Raw genomic sequence first — 20526 nt, forward strand, 5'->3', positions numbered from 1 at the left:
ATTAATACTTTTGATTGGTCCAAACTTCTAGGCCATCTCTCTGATTGGCTGAACCAGTAGTTTGTAGTGTTAGGCGTCAGTTACCGATCATCAAAGAAACGCTGCAGTGTACACAAAATTGTGCAACTCTATATAATTTGAAATATGAATCGCAACACTGACATTTCCTAATTTCTCAGTTTTTGGATAATTTGTTGATATTATTTCTTCCACGTTCGTACCAAATTCTCGGAAGATAAAATGTATCCCCAAAGGCAAGACAATACACAGAAAGACAACGAAATGAAGAAATATATTGGAAGGGTGAGGTCCGCTAGCAATTCCTTGTACATAGCCAAGCAGCATTAAACTATAGCCTATTTGAAACACTTCCCTAGAAGATTTGATCGAGAATAAAGGCTTTCTCGATTACTTGACCTTTCTTCCTGGAAGTAAGTCTCGGTGATACAGTGATCAATGCTTGGTTTCCCATTACTGGCAAACATTGTTTCCGAATTTTTTCAACAACATACCAGTTTTGAAATGTTTCGTAAAGTTAATAAACTAACATGACTGTCTCGGGCTCGTAGCCAGCTTTCGTCTTGTGAGCAGTTGAGCCTGTTGAGGGATCATAACCAAATTTCTATCCTGCATTTTAAGATGTACCGGAAGATTAGTTATGCTTATTACAGCGAAGAGCACGTGATTTTCAACGTGAGGAGCTAAATTCTTAATTTCCACGATTGAAGAAAAGAAAATCCACGCGCACCCCAAAAGAAAATAGCATGAGACAAAAGCAGAGAAATAAGATTTGACTCATAATTGAAAAATAAGGAATACTGTTTTAGAAAATTTATATATTGTAATTTTTTTGACCCCCTGAGACCGTTGTCAGCAATACTTGGCTATGGAATAAAAATTACAAAATGTATCATAAAGAAAGTATGACGCTAGATGACTACGAGAGATACTCATGGAATTAATGCCAATTAACGAGGCGAGGATTTGAGATTTTGAAGTCAAATTTCACAGCTTTGGTTTTAGAAATGTTGAGAGATAATTCGTTCGTATTTAGCCAATGATAAATTTGACAAAACTTGGTCTCTCCCTCAGCAATTGCTTCATGAATTGTGTCCTGTTGAAATAGGACTGTAGTTTCGTCAGCAAAATAAAACAGGTATGGCTTTTGATGACGACACATGAATGTTGTTGATATAGGCCTATAGGAATAATGATGGCCCTAGTATGGAACCTTACGGCATACCTATATCGGTTTTTTTTTACAAGAAGAAACATTACTGAAGTAAACAAACTGAATCCTATTTGATAAGTAGCTAGCAAACCCGTTATAACCTATACCCCGAATGCCATAAGCATAGAGCTTCCTCATAAGAAATAGTATAGCATCAATAGTGTCAGAAGTCTTGGAAAGCTCGAGGAAAACACAGATTGTAGAAAGTTTATTATGCAGCCCGAGGAGATTTTACCTAATACGGTGAAGGTTGCTGTGTCAGTTTAATATTTTTTACGAAACCCATAATGAATAGAATTTAAAATGTAATGTTTCTCAAGAAAATTAATAAGGCTGTATACATAAGACGTTTAACTATTTTTGAAATACAAGGTAAGAGTAAAAGACAGGTCTACAATTAAAATAACAGATTATTGTCGCCTGACTTAAAGACTGGGATAACTCTGGCAAGCGTACAGTCAGATGGAAATACGCCACGTGAGAAGGATCGATTAATAATCAGTGGTAATATAGAATGTGCGTGATATAGGATGTGCGTGATATAGGATGTGCGTGATATAGGATGTGCGTGATATAGAATGTGCGTGATATATAATGTGCGTGATATGGAATGTGCGTGATATAGGATGTGCGTGATATAGAATGTGTGTGATAAAGGATGTGCGTGATTTAGGATATGCGTGATATAGAATGTGTGTGATATAGAATGTGCGTGATATAGAATGTGTGTGATATAGAATGTGTGTGATATAGGATGTGTGTGATATAGAATGTGCGTGATATAGGACGTGCGTGTTATAGAATGTGCGTGTTATAGAAAATGTGTGATATAGAATGTGCGTGATATAGGATGTGCGTGATATAGAATGTGTGATTTAGAATGCGCGTCATATAGAATGTGTGTGAGATAGAATGTGCGTCATAGAATGTGTGATATAGAATGTGCGTGATATAGAATGTGTGTGATATAGAATGTGCGTGATATAGAATGTGTGATATAGAATGTGCGTGATATAGAATGCGTGTGTCATATAGCATGTGCGTCATATAGAATGTGTGTGATATAGAATGTGCGTGATATAGGATGTGTATGATATAGAATGTGTGTGATATAGAATGTGTGTGATATAGAATGTGTGTGATATAGAATGTGTGTGATATAGAATGTGCGTGATATAGAATGTGCGTAGCGTCAGTGTTGCCCACACATGTTAGTGTGATTCTCAAAGCAGAATGACAACATGGATATTGCTCTGCAGGGGTGTACGACCATATTCTTAGTTGTTTGATGTAACTTGAATCCGTATATAAACTATGTTCTAAATAGGTATTAACAAATGTTGTTTACGTCTATTAGTGTCATTCATTTTGCTCTCTTCGGCTGCTTAACTAGAATTTCATACAATTATAAACGTACCATGAGATGGTTACAAGATTTATATTAAAATGCCTGAGCGAGCCCAAAATTAGTTTCATTACCGGTAGCGATTATTATGTAGCGCGTAAAATTTGTCAGTAAAATAATAAACTACAATCAAATCTCCGCACAATCTGTATATTGACTAAATACATATGAACGTATTCTCTAGGGAATAAATGAAAACATGTGCTAAGTTATCGATTCATAAATTTATTGATCGACGCAAGATTTCAAAGAAAATTCTTCTGCATTTTGTTTATTGACGATTCTATATACTGAGCAATTTGCAAACTGAACACGGAAATTGGAAAGTAAAGTGCATTCTAAAAGAATTATCAGCTGGATTAGATCCGTTTTCCCCATAATTTAAAAAAAACTGTCACTGTTTGTTTTCTTTGTGACCAATTCTCTTCTAATCCGTTAAGTATAAATGGCGGAGTGTATAGCGGAGTGTATAGCGGAGTGTATGGCGGAGTGTATAGCCTAGTGGTTAACGCCGGCGTCTCCCAGTCATGAGATCCCCGGTTCGATTCCCCGCCGACAGCAATGTGTGTCGTCTGGCAAGGGTGTTGTTCAATAACAACTTCCCGACATGGACGTTAAATGGATGTGTGCCGAGAGATTGGCTTCGGTCAGCTTGCGAGTCTACAAGCCTCCATGGCTTCTTTCGCGAGTTCCTGCTTGCGGGAAGATCACATATACATACATAAAGACGCTTATTTACGACGGTATATGATTTGTTAAAGCGACAGTCGTGTATGTACAAAGTTATAAATATGAACCTTGAGCAAAAGTCATACTGGCGAAAGCGAGATCTTTCTTCAGTACTCACCCCCCCCCCCTCCAACCCGTCGTCAGATCCGACTTTCCCTAAGTGCCTCTCTCTCATGTTCTCTTTATATCTGCATAGTAAACCATAAGGTCTATACCGGTACGTCTATATGTTAAAGAAGCAAGAATGAGAACCAACTTATTTGACCTTATTATGACCTTAGATGTCACATATTGTTTGTGTCAGTCATGTCGATGTTAAAGGTGTGACGTCATAGAGACAATTGACCGCCCCCTTTAATTTTCAGTGCTTTTCTTGATGGAAGTACACATTGTTATAACTAGAAAAACTGCCGTTATTAGAGGTTATGGTTAGAATGACAAGCATCACAAAACAAAACAAAAAACATAAATGTAATAACAGTATTGAAACATGCAAGCACAGGGGCATTGACCAATGCGGTAACATTAGACCCATATGAAGGATGTTTGTAAGCTGTTTAGGAAGAAGACCTTCACAAGGATACCTCTAACACACATATGAATGATGCCTATATGTAGTTACGCCACTGCCTCGATCGTCCGTCCGGGGGGGGGGGGGGGACGTTCATTCGGGGGATATTTTTTATTAAGTATTCATCACTACAACCTTGCGTTTTAGATCTAATTTATAGTATAAATCGGTCTCAGAAAGTACCATTTAGCGTGAAACCTACTACACTCCTCTTTCTTAATTTTTCGTGCAAATCCTGTGCAAATCACTGCATGGCTCCCTCTCATTGATAGAGAATTAATAAATAAAAAAATAAAACCTTTCGATTTCTCACGCTGTTTCATTGAACACCTGTTAAAATGTGCCATACAAAAGGCTCACTTATTATTAAATAAAATTTTATTACGCTCCACAACACGGTGCAAGAAGCCAAGTTAAGCATAGCTAGAAGTGGGATTCTTACATTCAAAGATGAAACTTTGTTATGACTCCCCCACCCCCCCCCCCCTCTGTATTAATTATATTTCCTTGGAAGTATGAATCATCAGTTTTTGAAAAAGTAACCTTGCTCAAAATAAAATTGGCCCAAAAAATAATTGGAAGTATCAATAAATCATGATTGGTTAGAACCTGATTCTAACCGGTAAACATGAGAATACACGTTCTGCAATTATTTTACGTGCGTACATGTTACATGTTCGTGAGGTTTATTCCTCAACGTATAATATATTCCTAACTATTAACATATGCTTCAAACGAAGATCAAAGGAACTAAGAGTCATTTTTAATTACATTAATATTTTCAATTTTTTTCTTTGTTTGTATATAAATTAATTTGTCTAGTATAAGAATTCCACCTGTTATCTTTGTGAAGTAATTCTTACATGGGTAATTCAATAGATACAGTCGATATGGTAACAAAACGTTGATAATTATTGCGTTATTGTGTTTCCATGGCAACATATACATCAAATGACTCTAAATGGGTAGTAATTGCGTATACCGCTAAAGCAACACATATATTATCATCTGGCCTTACGTCACACCAACATGAGTGACGTCAACAACAACCACGTTTACCCTTCTCCACATGGCTTCCCTGAAAGATGTATCTGTAGGACACACGCACCCCTTAAGATACGAGACAGGGCCCGGGTTCGAAATTATTGGCATAAACAACTAGTTTCTTGAAAGTGTAATCAATTGACTTGACGTCTATTGTTCAAAGCGTGCATCCACATCTGGTAATGGGGTACACTAAAAGTCGATTTGAATTCAGTTGCCAAGGGGAGCGAGTAGTGGAAAATGTTACGGTGGCAACGAAATTTTTATATACTGGCAACATAGATTCCTATCTATGTGAAAAACAAATATGCGAACTCAACTTTGTGGGTTATGTTCTTAACAAAGATTTACGTCTCACATCTGTCTTTTAACGTGAAAGGGATACTATAATCCTGACCAGAATGCAACGTACTTAATAAGCTAGCCTTTTTTAGAGGCGTCAGAAAAGTGTCGTCTGCTACAAATATGTACGTGAAAAACATAGTTTGCTGGGCACGTTTGTAGCTCAGTATATACACGATTCTTTGGCTAGATACTAGGGATCTTTCACAAATTCCAACTGGCATTGAGCACCGGTGAAATCTGTTTTTGCGCTCTATTATCTAGCTTGCCAAGACTAACTTAGGCCAAAGCTAACATACCGGTAGTCTAGGCCATATAAATTGAACCTACTTCAATGTCTATGGTATAGGCTTACTTACCAGTCTGTTCCTTATGAGGCGCGTCTTTATCCTTCGTCATTATACAAACCAGGCACATCATAATCTTCGCTTGTATCTGTTTAGTCGCCCCCCGCCCACCCCACCCACTCGATTCAGGCCATGTGTTCCAACAATCCGATAAGCAAGGCCAGTAGACATTACAACGTTGTTAGGGCCTACTTGTTAGATCACAAAGCGAATCAATATACTGCATACACGTACTTTTTACGTGACCCGCCTCGCACACTACATTAGGGGTTGCTAGTTTTTCTGGACGCAATCGTCGGGTGTAAAAAAGAACCCATAAACCACTTCTTTTGTAACTAGTTTGAGAAATGCATTCCAGAGATTCCGAAATCATTGGAAAGAATCAAAACGCCTCTGTGGAGTCCACATGGGCGAAGCAGTCCCATGAAGGCCTGTAGTATTTTATTAGCTTAAAATTACCCAAGGAAATTTGGACGAAACAATGTCAGTATTGCTATCATGGGCGGTGGGGCAAAATGAAGGGCATGGAGAACAACTGAGGGAAGCATCAAGATTGGGGGTCAAATGCACCCTATGACCCCCCCCCCCATTGCCCCGTCTTGGCATATATGCAACCTTGAGTCGAACTAATTAAACAACATGAAATAGTTGAAATCAATGTTCTTTGGGGGAATTTAACAATTTTCAGCCACTATTTCTCTTGAATTTGGTACGCTATTAAAAAAAAAAAAACAATATGCTGTTTGGCCGTACATTTCACTTTCCTTCTGCGAATGAAATTTGAAAATTGCAAGAGAAAAAAACCCAGTTTACTGTCTGACAGCAAAGACAAATTTCTTTCTTTTTTTCTGGAAAGATTAAGAAATTGCACTTTTAACTAATGATTCAAAATAATATTCTTTGAACGAAAAGAAAATGAATATACATTATCCATATTGCACTGCAATATGCTAACTATATGCAATATATCAACATGAGTTTAATGGGTGTAACATGGTGTGGGAAGGGTAGGGGGGCGGTGTCCTCATATTAATATTAAAGACAAAGGAAAATACCCCCCAGCGTACTATTTGGACGTTAATCAGACTTTCCCTTCTTGAATATATGTGTTGCCCGTACACAAAATGTACGAGTTGTTATTGAGTTTATTTTATACTTCATAAGTAACTAAAGGAGAACTCTTTATACTGTACATAGCCTGCACTAATAGCATAAAAGTACTTGGAAGACATAAACCATAATGTATTGAAAAAAAATCATATACCCCCACCCCCAGCCCTATACACATCTTATGGGATAAAATATTCCAGATGTGTCCATTTATGTATGAATAAAACTCAGTGAATTAACATGGTAAAATAATATGGAACTATTTACATATAGATTTTCAATTGTCATTGAAAATTTACAATGGCTTTTTTTTTTTGCTTTTTGTTTTGCTTGCAATGACTTCACTTTAAGTATTCTAATCCAATTGAAGTATTTTTTAGTTAAGTAATTCTATGTGCTTGTTTGTATTTCTTCTTTTTGGGAAAAGTATAGTTCTGGTTCATAAATATTAGTTCTGGTTCATCAATATGAATTATCAAACAACCATCTTGAGTAGAAAACTTCAAGATGTAATCCTGATAAAAGGCAGAACATCACCAATAGACATGTGATCATTCCCTGACATGAAAAAACAATTATCATATCATTTATTTATGTCATTCATCAAGAACTGTAATTAGCATGAGCTGGAAAATATTTGGCCAAATTCCTTCAAGTTCTGCAGCTAACTGTGCCTCTGAAGCGTCGTCCCTCCTCCATGAAACATAACTGAATCACTGTTGCATCTAGAATGAAGTCTCTCTTTGTCTTCTGCTGGCATCTAGAATGAAGTCTCTCTTTGTCTTCTGCTGGCATCTAGAATGAAGTCTCTCTTTGTCTTCTGCTGGCATCTAGAATGAAGTCTCTCTTTGTCTTCTGCTGGCATCTAGAATGCAGTCTCTTGTTGTCTCTCTTCGTCTTCTGCTGTTATATTCCGTTTTCGTTTTCTCCTAGCATGAGCAAAATTAGATATGACATGAACCTTGTTCACAAACTTGGAACAATAAACTAAGGTGAAAATGAAAGCATTTTACAAGGAGTTAATTTTTTTTGTGTTACAAGTAGGATAGAATGGAGACGGTGGCTAAACTTCTTGCTAACGACAAACACTTTCCATCTCTAGAATGGCCCGCCTCTCTCTTGCCCATATCAGGGGCTTCACACACCCCCCCACCCCACAGGGAAAATGATGTCAGTGAAGTGGAAGTCTTTATAAATGCATGATACACTCATGGGCAGAAGAGAATACATTATTCTTGATCTCATGCTTTGCCTGGACCTACTAACTGACCCCAGGCCCTGGGGTTGTAGTCCCAAATGACCAACCTAGCTTGCCAGGGCTGGCTCCTATTCACCAAATCTATTCCCCTATCCCCCTAGATGAAACATTGCACTTTATCTATTTCTTTCATTCTGTGTAAAAACTAACTCTCTCTTTCTGCTTTTACTAATTTTAATTTAATTTTAATTCTCAGGTTTACAGTCTTGTTCAGGGCCAAGGCCTTCTCACACGACTTTACAACTTAACCCTGGTCATTGGTAACATGTCACACCTACACACCAAAGTGTGCACGATTCAATCAATCTCTCCTGGGGCACCACAGTGCACCACAACCATGTGTCCCCCGGGGGACTTCCCATAGGGTGCAGCCACAAACCGGCGCAAACAACTATATTTACAAGTTACCTCGCAAGTCCCTATTTATACACCTGTGTGAAGAGAGGCAATGGAGATAAAGCGCTTTGCCCAAGGACACAACGTAATGATCTGGCCAGGGCTCGAACCTGTAATCCTTAGATCACAAGTCCACTGCCTTAACCACTTGACCACAATGCCCTACTAATTTGGATGGTATTGCTGATTAAGAAAATAATTGAAGAAATTAATTAAATAAACAAAATAAAAAATTGAATTAGCTAGCAAATTAAGTTACAGATAAACTAATATTATTTATGTAAATAGAATAATTGTTAGAAACCTGAGTTGGCAAACTAGAAAGATAACGGCCCACATGAAGGAGACAACATCGTACATTACCCACATGATGAGATAATGTGTGTGAGTCTGAAATCAAGAAAACCAGCAATGTGGTGAAATACAACATGAGAGCTTAGTATATTACATAATGAGAGGAACAGCAAAAAGGTAAGAAATATAGACAGGGCATTGAAAGCAATAAACTTTCCAATTTGCTGCGTTCTTTATAACTAACCACACCGTTTTTCAGTTTTTGCATAAAACTAATTTCATTAACTTGTGAGGTTTTCATTTTATATCTTTTAACTTTGCTCGCTTTATTATTTTCCCAGAAGTCCTTGCATCTGGTGTCATCTTATGTCATTCTCAGTTTTCCTTTGACAGCTACCTTAAATTTTCTGTTATTTCCGGTTTAAATAATCACAGTGACTGTGACATTATGAAGAATGTCTTGGCCTTTTATTGTACTAATTCAATATGGTTCAAATTACCTACGTAATTTGATTGAAAAGTTTCAATGTTGACACTGAGATAATTAATCAATTAATTGAAAGGAGCAAGATGGCCTTTAAAACTCTGACTAGAATCATTTAGGAGAAAAAAATTGAAATGTAAGACAGATATTGAAGTCCAGGGTTCCTAGAAAAGCATCTATTTGAACTGAGCCTGAGGTTGCCGTTTTGTGCGTATATTATGGTTTATAATTGTTACTGTTCACATTTACGAATTGCAAATGCAAGTCACCTTGACTATTAGATCAAACTGTTAAGGCAATAAAAGAAAGTAGGAATTTGTCATTTTTGTACACATGAGAAAAAGAAAAAAAAAAGGTAAATTTTTGATTTTGATGCAATCATTTATTACTTTGACATTTGACATTCATAGAAGTCTTGCCCTTTAAATGTTCTGTGGATTTGGTTTAATCCCCAAAATTTGACAACCAAAAGGTACACAAACAGATGCAATGTGGAAACTCACAAAGTTAAAAGCTTTTAGCTGATGCATTTAGAATTTTAAGATTTCACAAATGAACAACAACAAAACCCCAGAAATGTAGGATGTCTAGTCACCTTAAACTGTGCACAACTGAGAGCTACTTATAACAGATGTTTTAGAGCCAATGACGCTAGAAAGCAAGCAAAAAACTGATCTGTTATTTAACTTTCTTTTCCTATTTTTTACTACTGTATTCAGGCAATTCTCAAAACTCCCTGAAAATAAATTACGCATAAACTTGGTTCTGTATGTTCCCTTTTTCGATAAACGAAACAAAATCTTTTGAGAAATAGTACATCTCCTGCTGTATAAAGGTGATATTTAGGTGAATATAAGGCTATATGAGGGCCTGAAGTTTCTATCTTAACAGTATCCTGAATACAGGCAGACTGAAAAACAGGCCCAGCAAAGATGTAACAACTCAGTTTGCTATATTACTGAATAAATTTTGAGTCACAGTATGCTGTGCTTTTTACTTTAACTTTGATCTTTTTCATGTTAGCAATGAACTAATTCTCACCAACTGCCATGATGGTTCCTCCATGTCCCTGAGGTCTCTGCAAAATGAGGTTGTAACAGAAAAAGTCTGGCCGCACCAAAACAAAGAATACACCCATCTTTTATTGATGGTCCAAACGTTTGTGCTTATTCCCTCATTATTCTTCTCTCTGAAATGAGTAATGTAAGTACCATGACTTGTAAGATATCTGTCTTCAAAGTAATCAGGAAAGTGCTTAGGATCAGCTAGTTTCTTACCCCCCCCCCTGCCATGGGCACCCTGCCAGCCCCTCCCTATTTGTCCTAACCTCCAGACATTTGTGCTTATTCCCTCATTATTCTTCTTTCTGAAATGAGTAATGTAAGTACCATGACTTGTAAGATATCTGTCTTCAAAGTAATCAGGAAGGTGCATAGGATCAGCTTATTTCTTACCCCTGCCACCTCCTCCCAATTTGTCCTAACCTCCCAAAAACCCTAATCCTAACCCTACATGGTACATTTAGATTGGACAAAAACTAATCATTACCAATAAAGTTTGGTTCAATTTCCTACTCCTACCCTCAATCACACTCCAACAATCAATTCAAGTAAATGTCAAGCTATACTCCTAACTATGTGTGTGTTGGGGGGGGGGAAGGGGAGGGGTAGTGTCCTACAGTCACAGGGTCTGGCATACAAAAAATTGAATTCCTGTAATATTTGCTGTAAAAAGTTAAGTTTGCGACCTTAATTATTACACTTACTGTCTTACATATGTTTACTTGAATTCTTTTAATTGTTCTGGTAGTGACCTTCTTGTCAAGCCCACAAGGGCCATTTTAGTTCACTTACTTTTCACTTTTACACTTCTTATTCTTACTCATCTGTGTTAGTTATGTATTATGTGAGAAATATATTAATAATAAACTGAAGCTTCTGAACGAGAAGATGAACCTCTCCACGTTAACATTTCCTTATAAACAGATCCTCTTGTTAGCAGAGTTGGAAATATTCCTAAACCGTGAATCCCAGCTTGACGATACTATATTGCCACCATCCCCCATCTCCCCTCCCCTCCCCCCACCAACCATTAATGCTATCTCAACAAGTTAAGATTGAAATAAGAGCTAAAACTAGGTTAATAAGACAACAGAACATGTCAAATCACTCTCATGATTACTTAATCAGCAAGACTGACCTCCATTTTATGGAGATGTAAATGTTACTTATTTTTTATTAAATCAAATTATCCATCTTGTTTCTTTCTCCTTCTTCTTCATCTCATTTCATTAGTGTAAAATGATTCTCTGAGATGATCAATTCATAATACCGTGATGCACTGGTTTGAATAAAATTGATACAATTATGGTAACAATGTATTTTATTATGATATGCTATTTTCAAGGCTAAATTTACCAAATAATCCCACAAAACAAGACCATTATGAAAACAACCTGGGGAAACTCTTGCGAAGAAATTCTGTTTTTCCTATTCAGCAAATAATGGTGATTAATACATACAAACAGGCTGTGTACTGTATGTTACAACAGCATAGCATCTAATCGATCCTTTAAGTTCTTCTCTCAAATCAAGCTAAAGAGATGTAATATATACGATTCAAAATAATGTTTCAATGTCGCTTACTTTAATTACATGCCAAGAAAGGTCATCTCTTGTATATATACAAAGAAACTCTGAGCAAAATTGCCATTTGTAAATTGGAAGCACTTCATCTTTTTCATGCATATTAACCAAACTTTCTTTACAAGCTAGTTTCTATCGTGTGATATGACTTTCAGCTTAAGAGACTTTCGTTAAGAGCCATAAATGCAATACTGGCATTCCTAAAAAAAAAATTTAAAAAAAATGATCAAATTCTTTACTTCAGTGTTAGAAATATTGCAGAACATGTGACAAAAAGAACAGTGAAAAGATAGCCAGAAGGCATTGAGTTGAGATGCGACAGAATTTTTACTGTAAAAGGTTTTGGTACGTCTTTCAGAATCTTGATATCAAAACTAGTGAGGTGCAATTTCTGTTTATATTTGAAGACGTTTCAGGAAACATGAATGACGCAAACCTACTTCTATAACTATGTTAGATTTGACAACAAAAAAAAAAGGCCATGAAACTTCAACTTTTGGAATGAAAGCCACCTATCCTCTCCTATTCACGTCACAGACAACCAACCTCTTTCTGGAGAAAATGATCTTTGCACGAAATGATCAGGAGGAATATCTCTTGCAGAGTTTGGACAATTTAAAAAAAAAAGAAAAAAAAAGGAAGGCCAAGGAAATAGAAAGTAATATTCAATGCCTAATCTATGATTAAAGTCAAAGAAAAGTTGAAGGCAACGGTCGACTGAACTTCATGATATGATAAGGAGTGATCACAGCTGCTCTGTATCTAGGAATCACACGTACCGCACGATTATGAAGTAATATCACAGAGGTCTTCTGTTAACAGACAGGAAATTGTCAAAACAGGAAAGCCCAAGTTTAATATGAAACTGATACATGAATAAGGTGATAGGTGCAGAGGGTGAGAGGTGGGGGATGGGTGGGCAGGGGAGAGAAGGGCACGGGAGAGACCTATCGTTCCCAATGGTTGTATGGAGAGGGAAGAAATTATCCTTGTCCCGAAATAGTGAAGTTCTTTCAAGGAGGTTCTGATGTTCCAATTTATTCCCAGACTTTGAGATGTGCTAGATTAGTTAACAAGATATCTCAGAGAACTATAAATGCTTTAAAGTTGAAGTTTGAAGAGTTATGACCATAAAAATGACTTCCTAGCATTATTCGAGAGAGAAACTGGCGACCCTCATCACTGATAGGAACATTAATGGAACCTAATGGAAAGTATTTTGATATATGTTAGAATTCTCAACCCTTTATTATAAATCTACCCACCATCAGCCCTGCTTTATCCCCCTGCCAACCCCCAACCCCACTCCCACCCCCTTTCTACCTTCTCTGCTTTCAATTCCAAGTGGCAATTCTTGTTCCAGAGCACTATGTAAACTTAAAAACCGAATTAAATAATTGTACAGACCGAACCTCGGTCTCAAAGATGGAGAGAAGTGTGTCAGAGGTGGCAAACAAATTTCAACTGAAGCAAGATAATGATAGTTGATAGATTTTTCAATAAAAAAAATAAATAAATCAAAACCAACAGTTAAACTTCATAAAAGAATCAAATGCAATGCCACACTTCATGACTCTTGGATGATAAAATCCAACGACAGGAGACAAAATTCAATAAAATTTATCAACCTTGGAGGTTTATAACAGGAGGCGTATCAAGCAGATGTATGAATTGATGTATTCTGTCTCTGGTATCATAATATATTAAAAGGAAAAGAAAAACACGACAAACTGAGACGAACAAACTAACATAGTCGATTTCATCGAATAGATTTCATGTTTAGTTTTTGAATTACCATGGCAACTAATGCTTCGATGGGATTTGATCTGGTGACCTATTTCTTTGATACAGTTTCTAATCAAGTTATCTGTCATTGATTTTAGTTTTTACAGAAGCCTTACATTCTTCTTGGTTTAATCGTAAACATTAACCCGTTGCAGAAGAGACACATAGAGAAACATAGAGAAACATAGAGACACATAGAGACAATTTATCGAATTTTGTGACTCACGTACCTGATGCTTTGAAATGTGACATCATTGTAAACATTTTCTAGCTTCCTGTCATCAAATTTCTTAATGAAGACAACATAATGAGGTCCATTGGGTGCTTTCATGAAATCCTGACAAAAAAGTTAGAGAAATAAATGTCAAAATGAGGTGACTCTTTTAGTCCCTATAGACTGCACAGTGTGAGTATGAGGATGTTTACAAAGCTTTCTGCGTTTTATCAAAACCCTACAAAGATGTATTACTCAAAATAGAGATGATCAAACTTAGACAATTTGACTGAATTTCACCAAATAAGGAATAATAATTGCGTAATACCAAGTCTCAAGTGACGATAACTGTTAATTTTCATACACATATGTTGTTGTTGAGTTGCACACAGATGTGCCCCAAAGGTATCTATTTAATATTTCCCATAGTAATTTTAAATTCTGAATTTATTAAAAAGTGTGATGTATTTTTCTAGGATATTTTGATTTTTGTCCTAAAATATTGTCAGGTATTAAAGCAATGTCATATTAGGGTAAACTATTAAAAAAACAATTTATGATAATATTCTTTTTTCAATACTCCAATGTAAGCCAGGATCCTATCATATTTCAGAAAATAATGTTACCTCAGCCGACTATGATCCAAAAATAACAGTGATTAACAAAATTTTATCTCTATAAATAAACTATTTGTCTACATATTGTATTTATTGGTACAATATACGGTAAAATTATATCCCCATAAAATAAACAACTATTTGTCAACATTTCGTATTTATTGCCGTACAATATTCAGTTAAATAATATCTCCATAAATATAAACTACTGTTTGTCTACATATTGTATTTATTGGTACAATATTGGGTATTGGTATCAACAGCCAAAGTCAATATTATGCAACAAAAACACATAATAAATCTATTTAAATCACACAGTACTTCTGGATCTACAGGATTCAGTGGGCAAAATTGGTGTAATTCAACGCATAAAGTCAATTTCCTGAAACCGGTTATTTTGTGTTCCCCATTCAACAAACCTTTCTCTAAATAACCATCTCCCACTCCCTCCCTCTCTATCCTTGCCCCTCCATCCCCATCCCCTCTGTTTTTTCAACCCCCCCCCCACCTTCAACCCCATTGCAACTGATTCCTAATATCGTTTCAACATTTCGTCTGAAGCAAAATGGAGGAAGAATTCTCTCAATGTTTTGTTCACATGTATTAAACAAACTATTAACCAGCTGAGAGCAGAGCTAATTTTCAAAAAGCTTTCACTAAATACATGTAAATATTTTTCGGGTCAGTTGATTCTCAAAGTAAACAATTTCTGGGAAAACTTTGATTTGATCTTCGTCTCGACACCGGAAGTTGGATAGTTGTTAATGAAACTATGGTTCAATTTCAGGTAAAGATACAATTTTTTGGGGGAAAATTGAATCAGTCCGATATCCAAATTAAATTACCTTAATGTGTAGAATCAATAGAGACTGATTAATCACATAGAACAAAGTGGTTTCTGACAGGACTGAGAAAAATAACAAGAACCAAATAAATTACAGAGAAACACTAAATACATTTAAGGTCAAATGATTTTAGCCTTGAAATATATCAGGTGTTGTAACAAACCCTCAACAGTTCAATGTGATCAATAAACTAACACACAAGTTTATATCTAAGCAAGCAAAATTACTTAGAAAAACTCCATCTTTAGGTCAATACCATATCGTCATAGAAGATTATATGATGGCTAGTATATGGCTTTGGCTATCAGCTAGTATGATTTTTGTCTGTTTTTTGTTGTTGTAAATTTGGTGATATGTGGTAAATTTATGCATCTGGCAACAGGAGAATGAAACATGTCATCACGGCACTTTAGCTGAAATTATGTTTTTAGTTCTTTATAACATTTCAAACATTTATCCACAGAGCAAAATAATGTCTCTATACATAAGTTCCATATTCATTTTCATGAAAATCTAACGACACAGGATAGTAACAGCTAAGGAAATGTTTCAGATATTTCAGCTTCAAGGATAAATCAACAAGAAGATTATAAGTACAAAGTAAAGCTTTTAAGCTTGACATCACAGATCACGTACTGTAATCCATAACCCGGAGAAATCAAAGCTTTGGTCAGTCAAACATAGTTTACATTCAATATATCTATCAATCTATCAATATATAACATATCTCTAATTTGGGTCAATATATTGAGATTGGAGTTTTTCGAACTAACAATGTGGATTACATTTCTCCACACAAATAAGTAGTGTTCGACCGATTGTATGACAATCGGTTTTACCGATTACCGATTATTTCCTGTGACAATCGGCCGATTGCCGATTACCGATTACCGATTACCGATTATTTCAAAATTTTCGTGGAACTGGCCCAATGTATGATTAAGTGTTATGCATGATTACCAACTTCTAGGCCAATACAATCAAAGATGAACGACTTAACTTTTCACAGTAAATATTAATGGAGCAAGTAAAGAACACTGTAATACATACATAGGGCGATGTACGATTATAACGAGGAGTCGCAATATTGCAATCCCGCCACAACACAGTACTGTACAGACTACAGAAGGGGGAAAATAGTAGCCATTGGCTACGAAATGAAAAACAAAAAAGTTAGGGACAGGTTCTACAACTGCTATTAAAACCATTATCAGTGTTGCAACTCCAACGTAAATAAAGTTAAAAGTATATCCCACGTAAATAAAATATTCGTTATTTCGTTAGCTGATATCGAAATATATAATCTGATATGAAAAATTCTTTAGTGGATAAGCAGTTTGCTAACAGTTTTATTTTATTATGAAAAATAAAACAATCCCGAACGTTTGCTTCAAGTTTTCAATGATTACCATCTGCGCGGTAAAACTTCCGATCGAACGAACGTTGTTTCAAACGATCATACACAGTAAGTCAATAGCGCTTCTCCATTGACTTAACTACATGTGGGAGAAATCACACACTAAAGTCCCATTGACTTTGTCGCGGCGTGTCACTGGAAATCAGACTTGCTTTTAGTCGGTTGCGGTAAGGAGTTTAGATACTGTAAGCACGTATGGTACATGCGGCATAGGAAAAAAAGTTCATCGGGCTTTTCGTAAAAATATGCGTAAGAATGTTTGCCTAATCACAAAATACTGTTATGCAGTAGAACTTCTGAGGAATGTCGCCAAACGTGTTTATAGATTTTTAGGTGTATTTGGAGCCTTGATTTCATCATTTTATGCCATTTGTAAAATCTTGGGCGCATTTTCAAACTTAACAGTTCTGAAGCTCAACCACTAGCCTAATGTACGTAGTTCTCACAATGAAAAAAGCCTAATGTTATTGTTTTCACTTTCCAGTTTTTCACCTACGGTGAAACGGCCAAAGTGGTTCAAAAGTATACTTATTTGGTGATTATATTTAGTATAGACAATTTTTCTTTCTTATCAATCGTTCAACATGATGACAGGTGGTTTTGTTAGATGCAACAAGCGAAGTAAAAAATACGTCGTTCCCCTAAGCTTATCGCGGGTATACTGTGTGATCATGTTACGCGGGTATACTGCATGATGTTAACTGCCAAAACTGGATAGTGTATCGAACAGCATTTGTACAAACTCGCGCGAGGGACTTACGATACCATTCCCCGGTAGATTAGCGCACCTTCTCCGGCTAAGAATAGCATTGAATCGAATGATAAAATTTTTTCCCCCGTTGTGGTTGTGGTGTATCAAAAGCGCGGAAAATACAATCCTTTATGTGGAACGTAATAATCGGTTCCAACTAATCGGTAGAGCAATGGATTTTGCCGATGCCGATTATTTACCGATTGTCTGATAATCGGCCCGATGCCGATTGTCTAACCGATTATCGGTCGAACACTACAAATAAGTTTAATTTAAAATCTGAAAATTGTGTTTTTTAAATTCATATGTAATGGAAACTTGATTGAGGTAATTCTGCTTTATTGCAGTATGCTCAATGTTTATCATTTGCTGTGTACAAAATTGTGTCAGAAATAGAAAATATATTATCTAAGAGAATAAACAACAAGAGCCCAATGGGGACTATGGTTGCTTGCTTAGTGGAATATTAAGAGTTTATATGTCCTCACCCAATATCATAATATTTATGACCATATATATAGCTTACCAGCTAATAACCAACAACTGTTTTCCAAGATTGGATACAATCTGATTTACGGTTGTGGAGTTATTGCAATTTGAACATTTTGCCCCTCCCAAAAAATTTGGCCCGATAAAATTTTGAGCCTACATGGTCCCGAAGATATTTGGCAAAAACAAAGTGGCTCAAAAATATATTTGCCTCCCAAAACTTGAACCACCAAAAATGTAGGCCCAAATGGTCCCAAAAATATTGGGCCCCACAATTTTGGGCCCAAAGAATGTATCTCATATTCATTTGAGGTAGAAATAAACTTTGGGCCCAACCGGCCCAAAAATGAGCCCAGAATTTTTTGGGGCCCAGATGACCTACATGTATCATGCACAGCTATTACATGTACAGCTATTAACCAACAACTGTATACCAAGTTTGACAATGATCTGACTTAAGGTTGCAGAATTTTTGCAATATAAAGAAAATATGGTCCCAAATGTATTGGGCCCCACAAATTTCGGGCCCAAAGAATATGTCCAAAAATGTATTTGAGGTGCAAGTAACATTTGGCCCAAAATTGGGCCCGGAGTTGTTTGGGACCCAGATGGTCCCAAAAACAATTAGGCCTATATGTACCAGCTACTTAACAACAACCGTATACCAAGTTTGGCTGCAACACAACTAAGGTTGCATAGTTATTGTAAATGTAAAAATGTTTATGTTTAAACCCATTACCTCATTAATATTCATAAGGTCATCAGGCCAAAAAAGAAAAGGGCACACCTTCCCACTACAATACATGTACATAGCAAGTGTGACAAATATCTATCACTCCCTTGTTGATTATCCCAGGCAAGCAAGTGTCACAGACGCACACGCACACACCACACGGGCACGCACACAAATGTTTGTATTACATTCAGACCGAGGACCCTATTGTATTTTCCATTGTTCAAATCCACGTACCCTAACCTTAACAATACCCCATACAATAGAATTCTTCCGAGGACGTGGTGATTCTTTAGAAATCACAACCGAGGACCTGGAATTCTTTTGTTCAAGTCCTCGTTCAGATAGAAAAACAAACGCACACATACACACGCCAACCTAGCTACATAAGTTCCTTTGCTTCCAGCAAGGAACCAAAAGCAGATAATGGGCAACATTATACAAAGTATTCACATTTGCTGGACAATTTTACAAACCTACCAAAGTATTACTCAAAAAAAGACTGCAAATAATCAAAGAAAGTCCCAGTCCTCTGAAATACTTTCACTGGATGAAGATTAATGAGCTAGTAATAAATGAAATCTACTTTAGGGAATAATTTATGCAGTAATGCAAGGCTATGGATGATGGTCAAAAAATGGGGCGTGGCAGTAGGGTCATTGAAATTTACTTCCATGTAGGTGTCAGGGGGTCCTTCAACAGGAAAATAATTAAAATTTCAGAAGTGAAATGGCTGCATTCTGTGGCAAATTTTAGTCTATAATTGAGTTCTACATATGTATGCATATTTGTGATGATAACTACTTTCCATTTTTGTGTTGGGGAATTCAAAAATGGAGGGGGGGGTGTATACATCCCCACAGCCCCCTTGGATCCATGCCTGCCTGCATGCTGTAAGTTATCACAGTGGAAAAAATGTGCTTATGCATAGCTGTTAAACATACAATTCATGCAGCTAACATGTTGCATGGGGACTTGAGGAGTTAATGTTTATTTGCATTAAGTGCTTCCTTTTCAAAATGTGAACATTTAAAAGCTTTTCTGCTGTCATAATAATACTTAAGGAAATGCTATATATTCTGTTTAGTCTTGCAAGAACTGATCAAAATGACTATTACACACTTGACCAGATTTTCACCTTGTCTGCATTATTAACAGTGTCAATTCTATTGACGTCAAAGGTTCTGTTAATTCAAGCTTGCCATGAACACAGCTTGTCATGGATACAGCTTGCCATGGAATACAGCTTGTCATGAATACAGCTTGCCATGGATACAGCTTGCCATGGAATACAGCTTGTCATGAATACAGCTTGCCATGGATACAGCTTGTCATGAATACAGCTTGCAGTGGATATAGCTTGCCATGGATACAGCTTGCCATGGATACAGCTTGCCATGGATACAGCTGGCCATGGATACAGCTTGCCATGGGTATAGCTTGTCATGGATATAGCTTGCCATGAATATAGCTTGCCATGAATGCAGCTTGCCATGGATACAGCTGGTCATGGATACAGCTATGGGTATAGCTTGTCATGGATATAGCTTGCCATGAATATAGCTTGCCATGGATGCAGCTGGCCATGGAATATAGCTAGCCATGAATATAACTTGCCATGGATACAGCTTGCCATGGATATAGCTTGCCATGAATGCAGCTTGCCATAAAATATAGCTTGCCATGAACATAGCTTGCCTGAATACAGCTTGCCATGTATACAGCTTGCCATGGCTACTGACTTGAAGTAAATTAGAAGTCTCAACTTGAAAACAAAATTATCCAGCTACAGTGCTCTTAAGGATTTTACACTTTCTCC

The 20526-nt window shown here is 36.6% G+C and overlaps 2 protein-coding genes across 8 annotated transcripts in view; both read right to left on the reverse strand.

Moving 5' to 3' along the window:
* LOC139974698 (beta-2 adrenergic receptor-like) overlaps positions 1 to 6355 on the reverse strand; it is a 32337-nt gene extending 25982 nt beyond the window's left edge. Inside the window, exon 1 of the mRNA XM_071982021.1 lies at positions 5682 to 6355. The gene's annotated coding sequence lies outside the window, so the exon portion shown is untranslated. The remainder of the gene's footprint in view (positions 1 to 5681) is intronic.
* A 139-nt stretch (positions 6356 to 6494) lies between these two features.
* Positions 6495 to 20526, reverse strand: part of LOC139974697 (glycerophosphoinositol inositolphosphodiesterase GDPD2-like) — a 40410-nt gene continuing 26378 nt past the window's right edge. For 6 of the 7 annotated variants that reach the window (XM_071982020.1, XM_071982019.1, XM_071982018.1 and 3 more), the window contains 4 exons: positions 13872 to 13978; positions 10253 to 10400; positions 8738 to 8823; positions 6495 to 7708 (listed from right to left, as the gene is read on the reverse strand). In XM_071982020.1, coding sequence (XP_071838121.1) covers positions 7645 to 7708; positions 8738 to 8823; positions 10253 to 10400; positions 13872 to 13978 — 405 coding nt within the window. In that variant the 3' untranslated portion in view covers positions 6495 to 7644. The remainder of the gene's footprint in view (positions 7709 to 8737; positions 8824 to 10252; positions 10401 to 13871; positions 13979 to 20526) is intronic. The other variant, XM_071982014.1, reaches the window with a different exon arrangement.

The sequence above is a fragment of the Apostichopus japonicus genome, chromosome 10 (assembly GCF_037975245.1).
Source record: "Apostichopus japonicus isolate 1M-3 chromosome 10, ASM3797524v1, whole genome shotgun sequence".
NCBI classification, from domain to species: Eukaryota; Metazoa; Echinodermata; class Holothuroidea; order Aspidochirotida; family Stichopodidae; genus Apostichopus; species Apostichopus japonicus.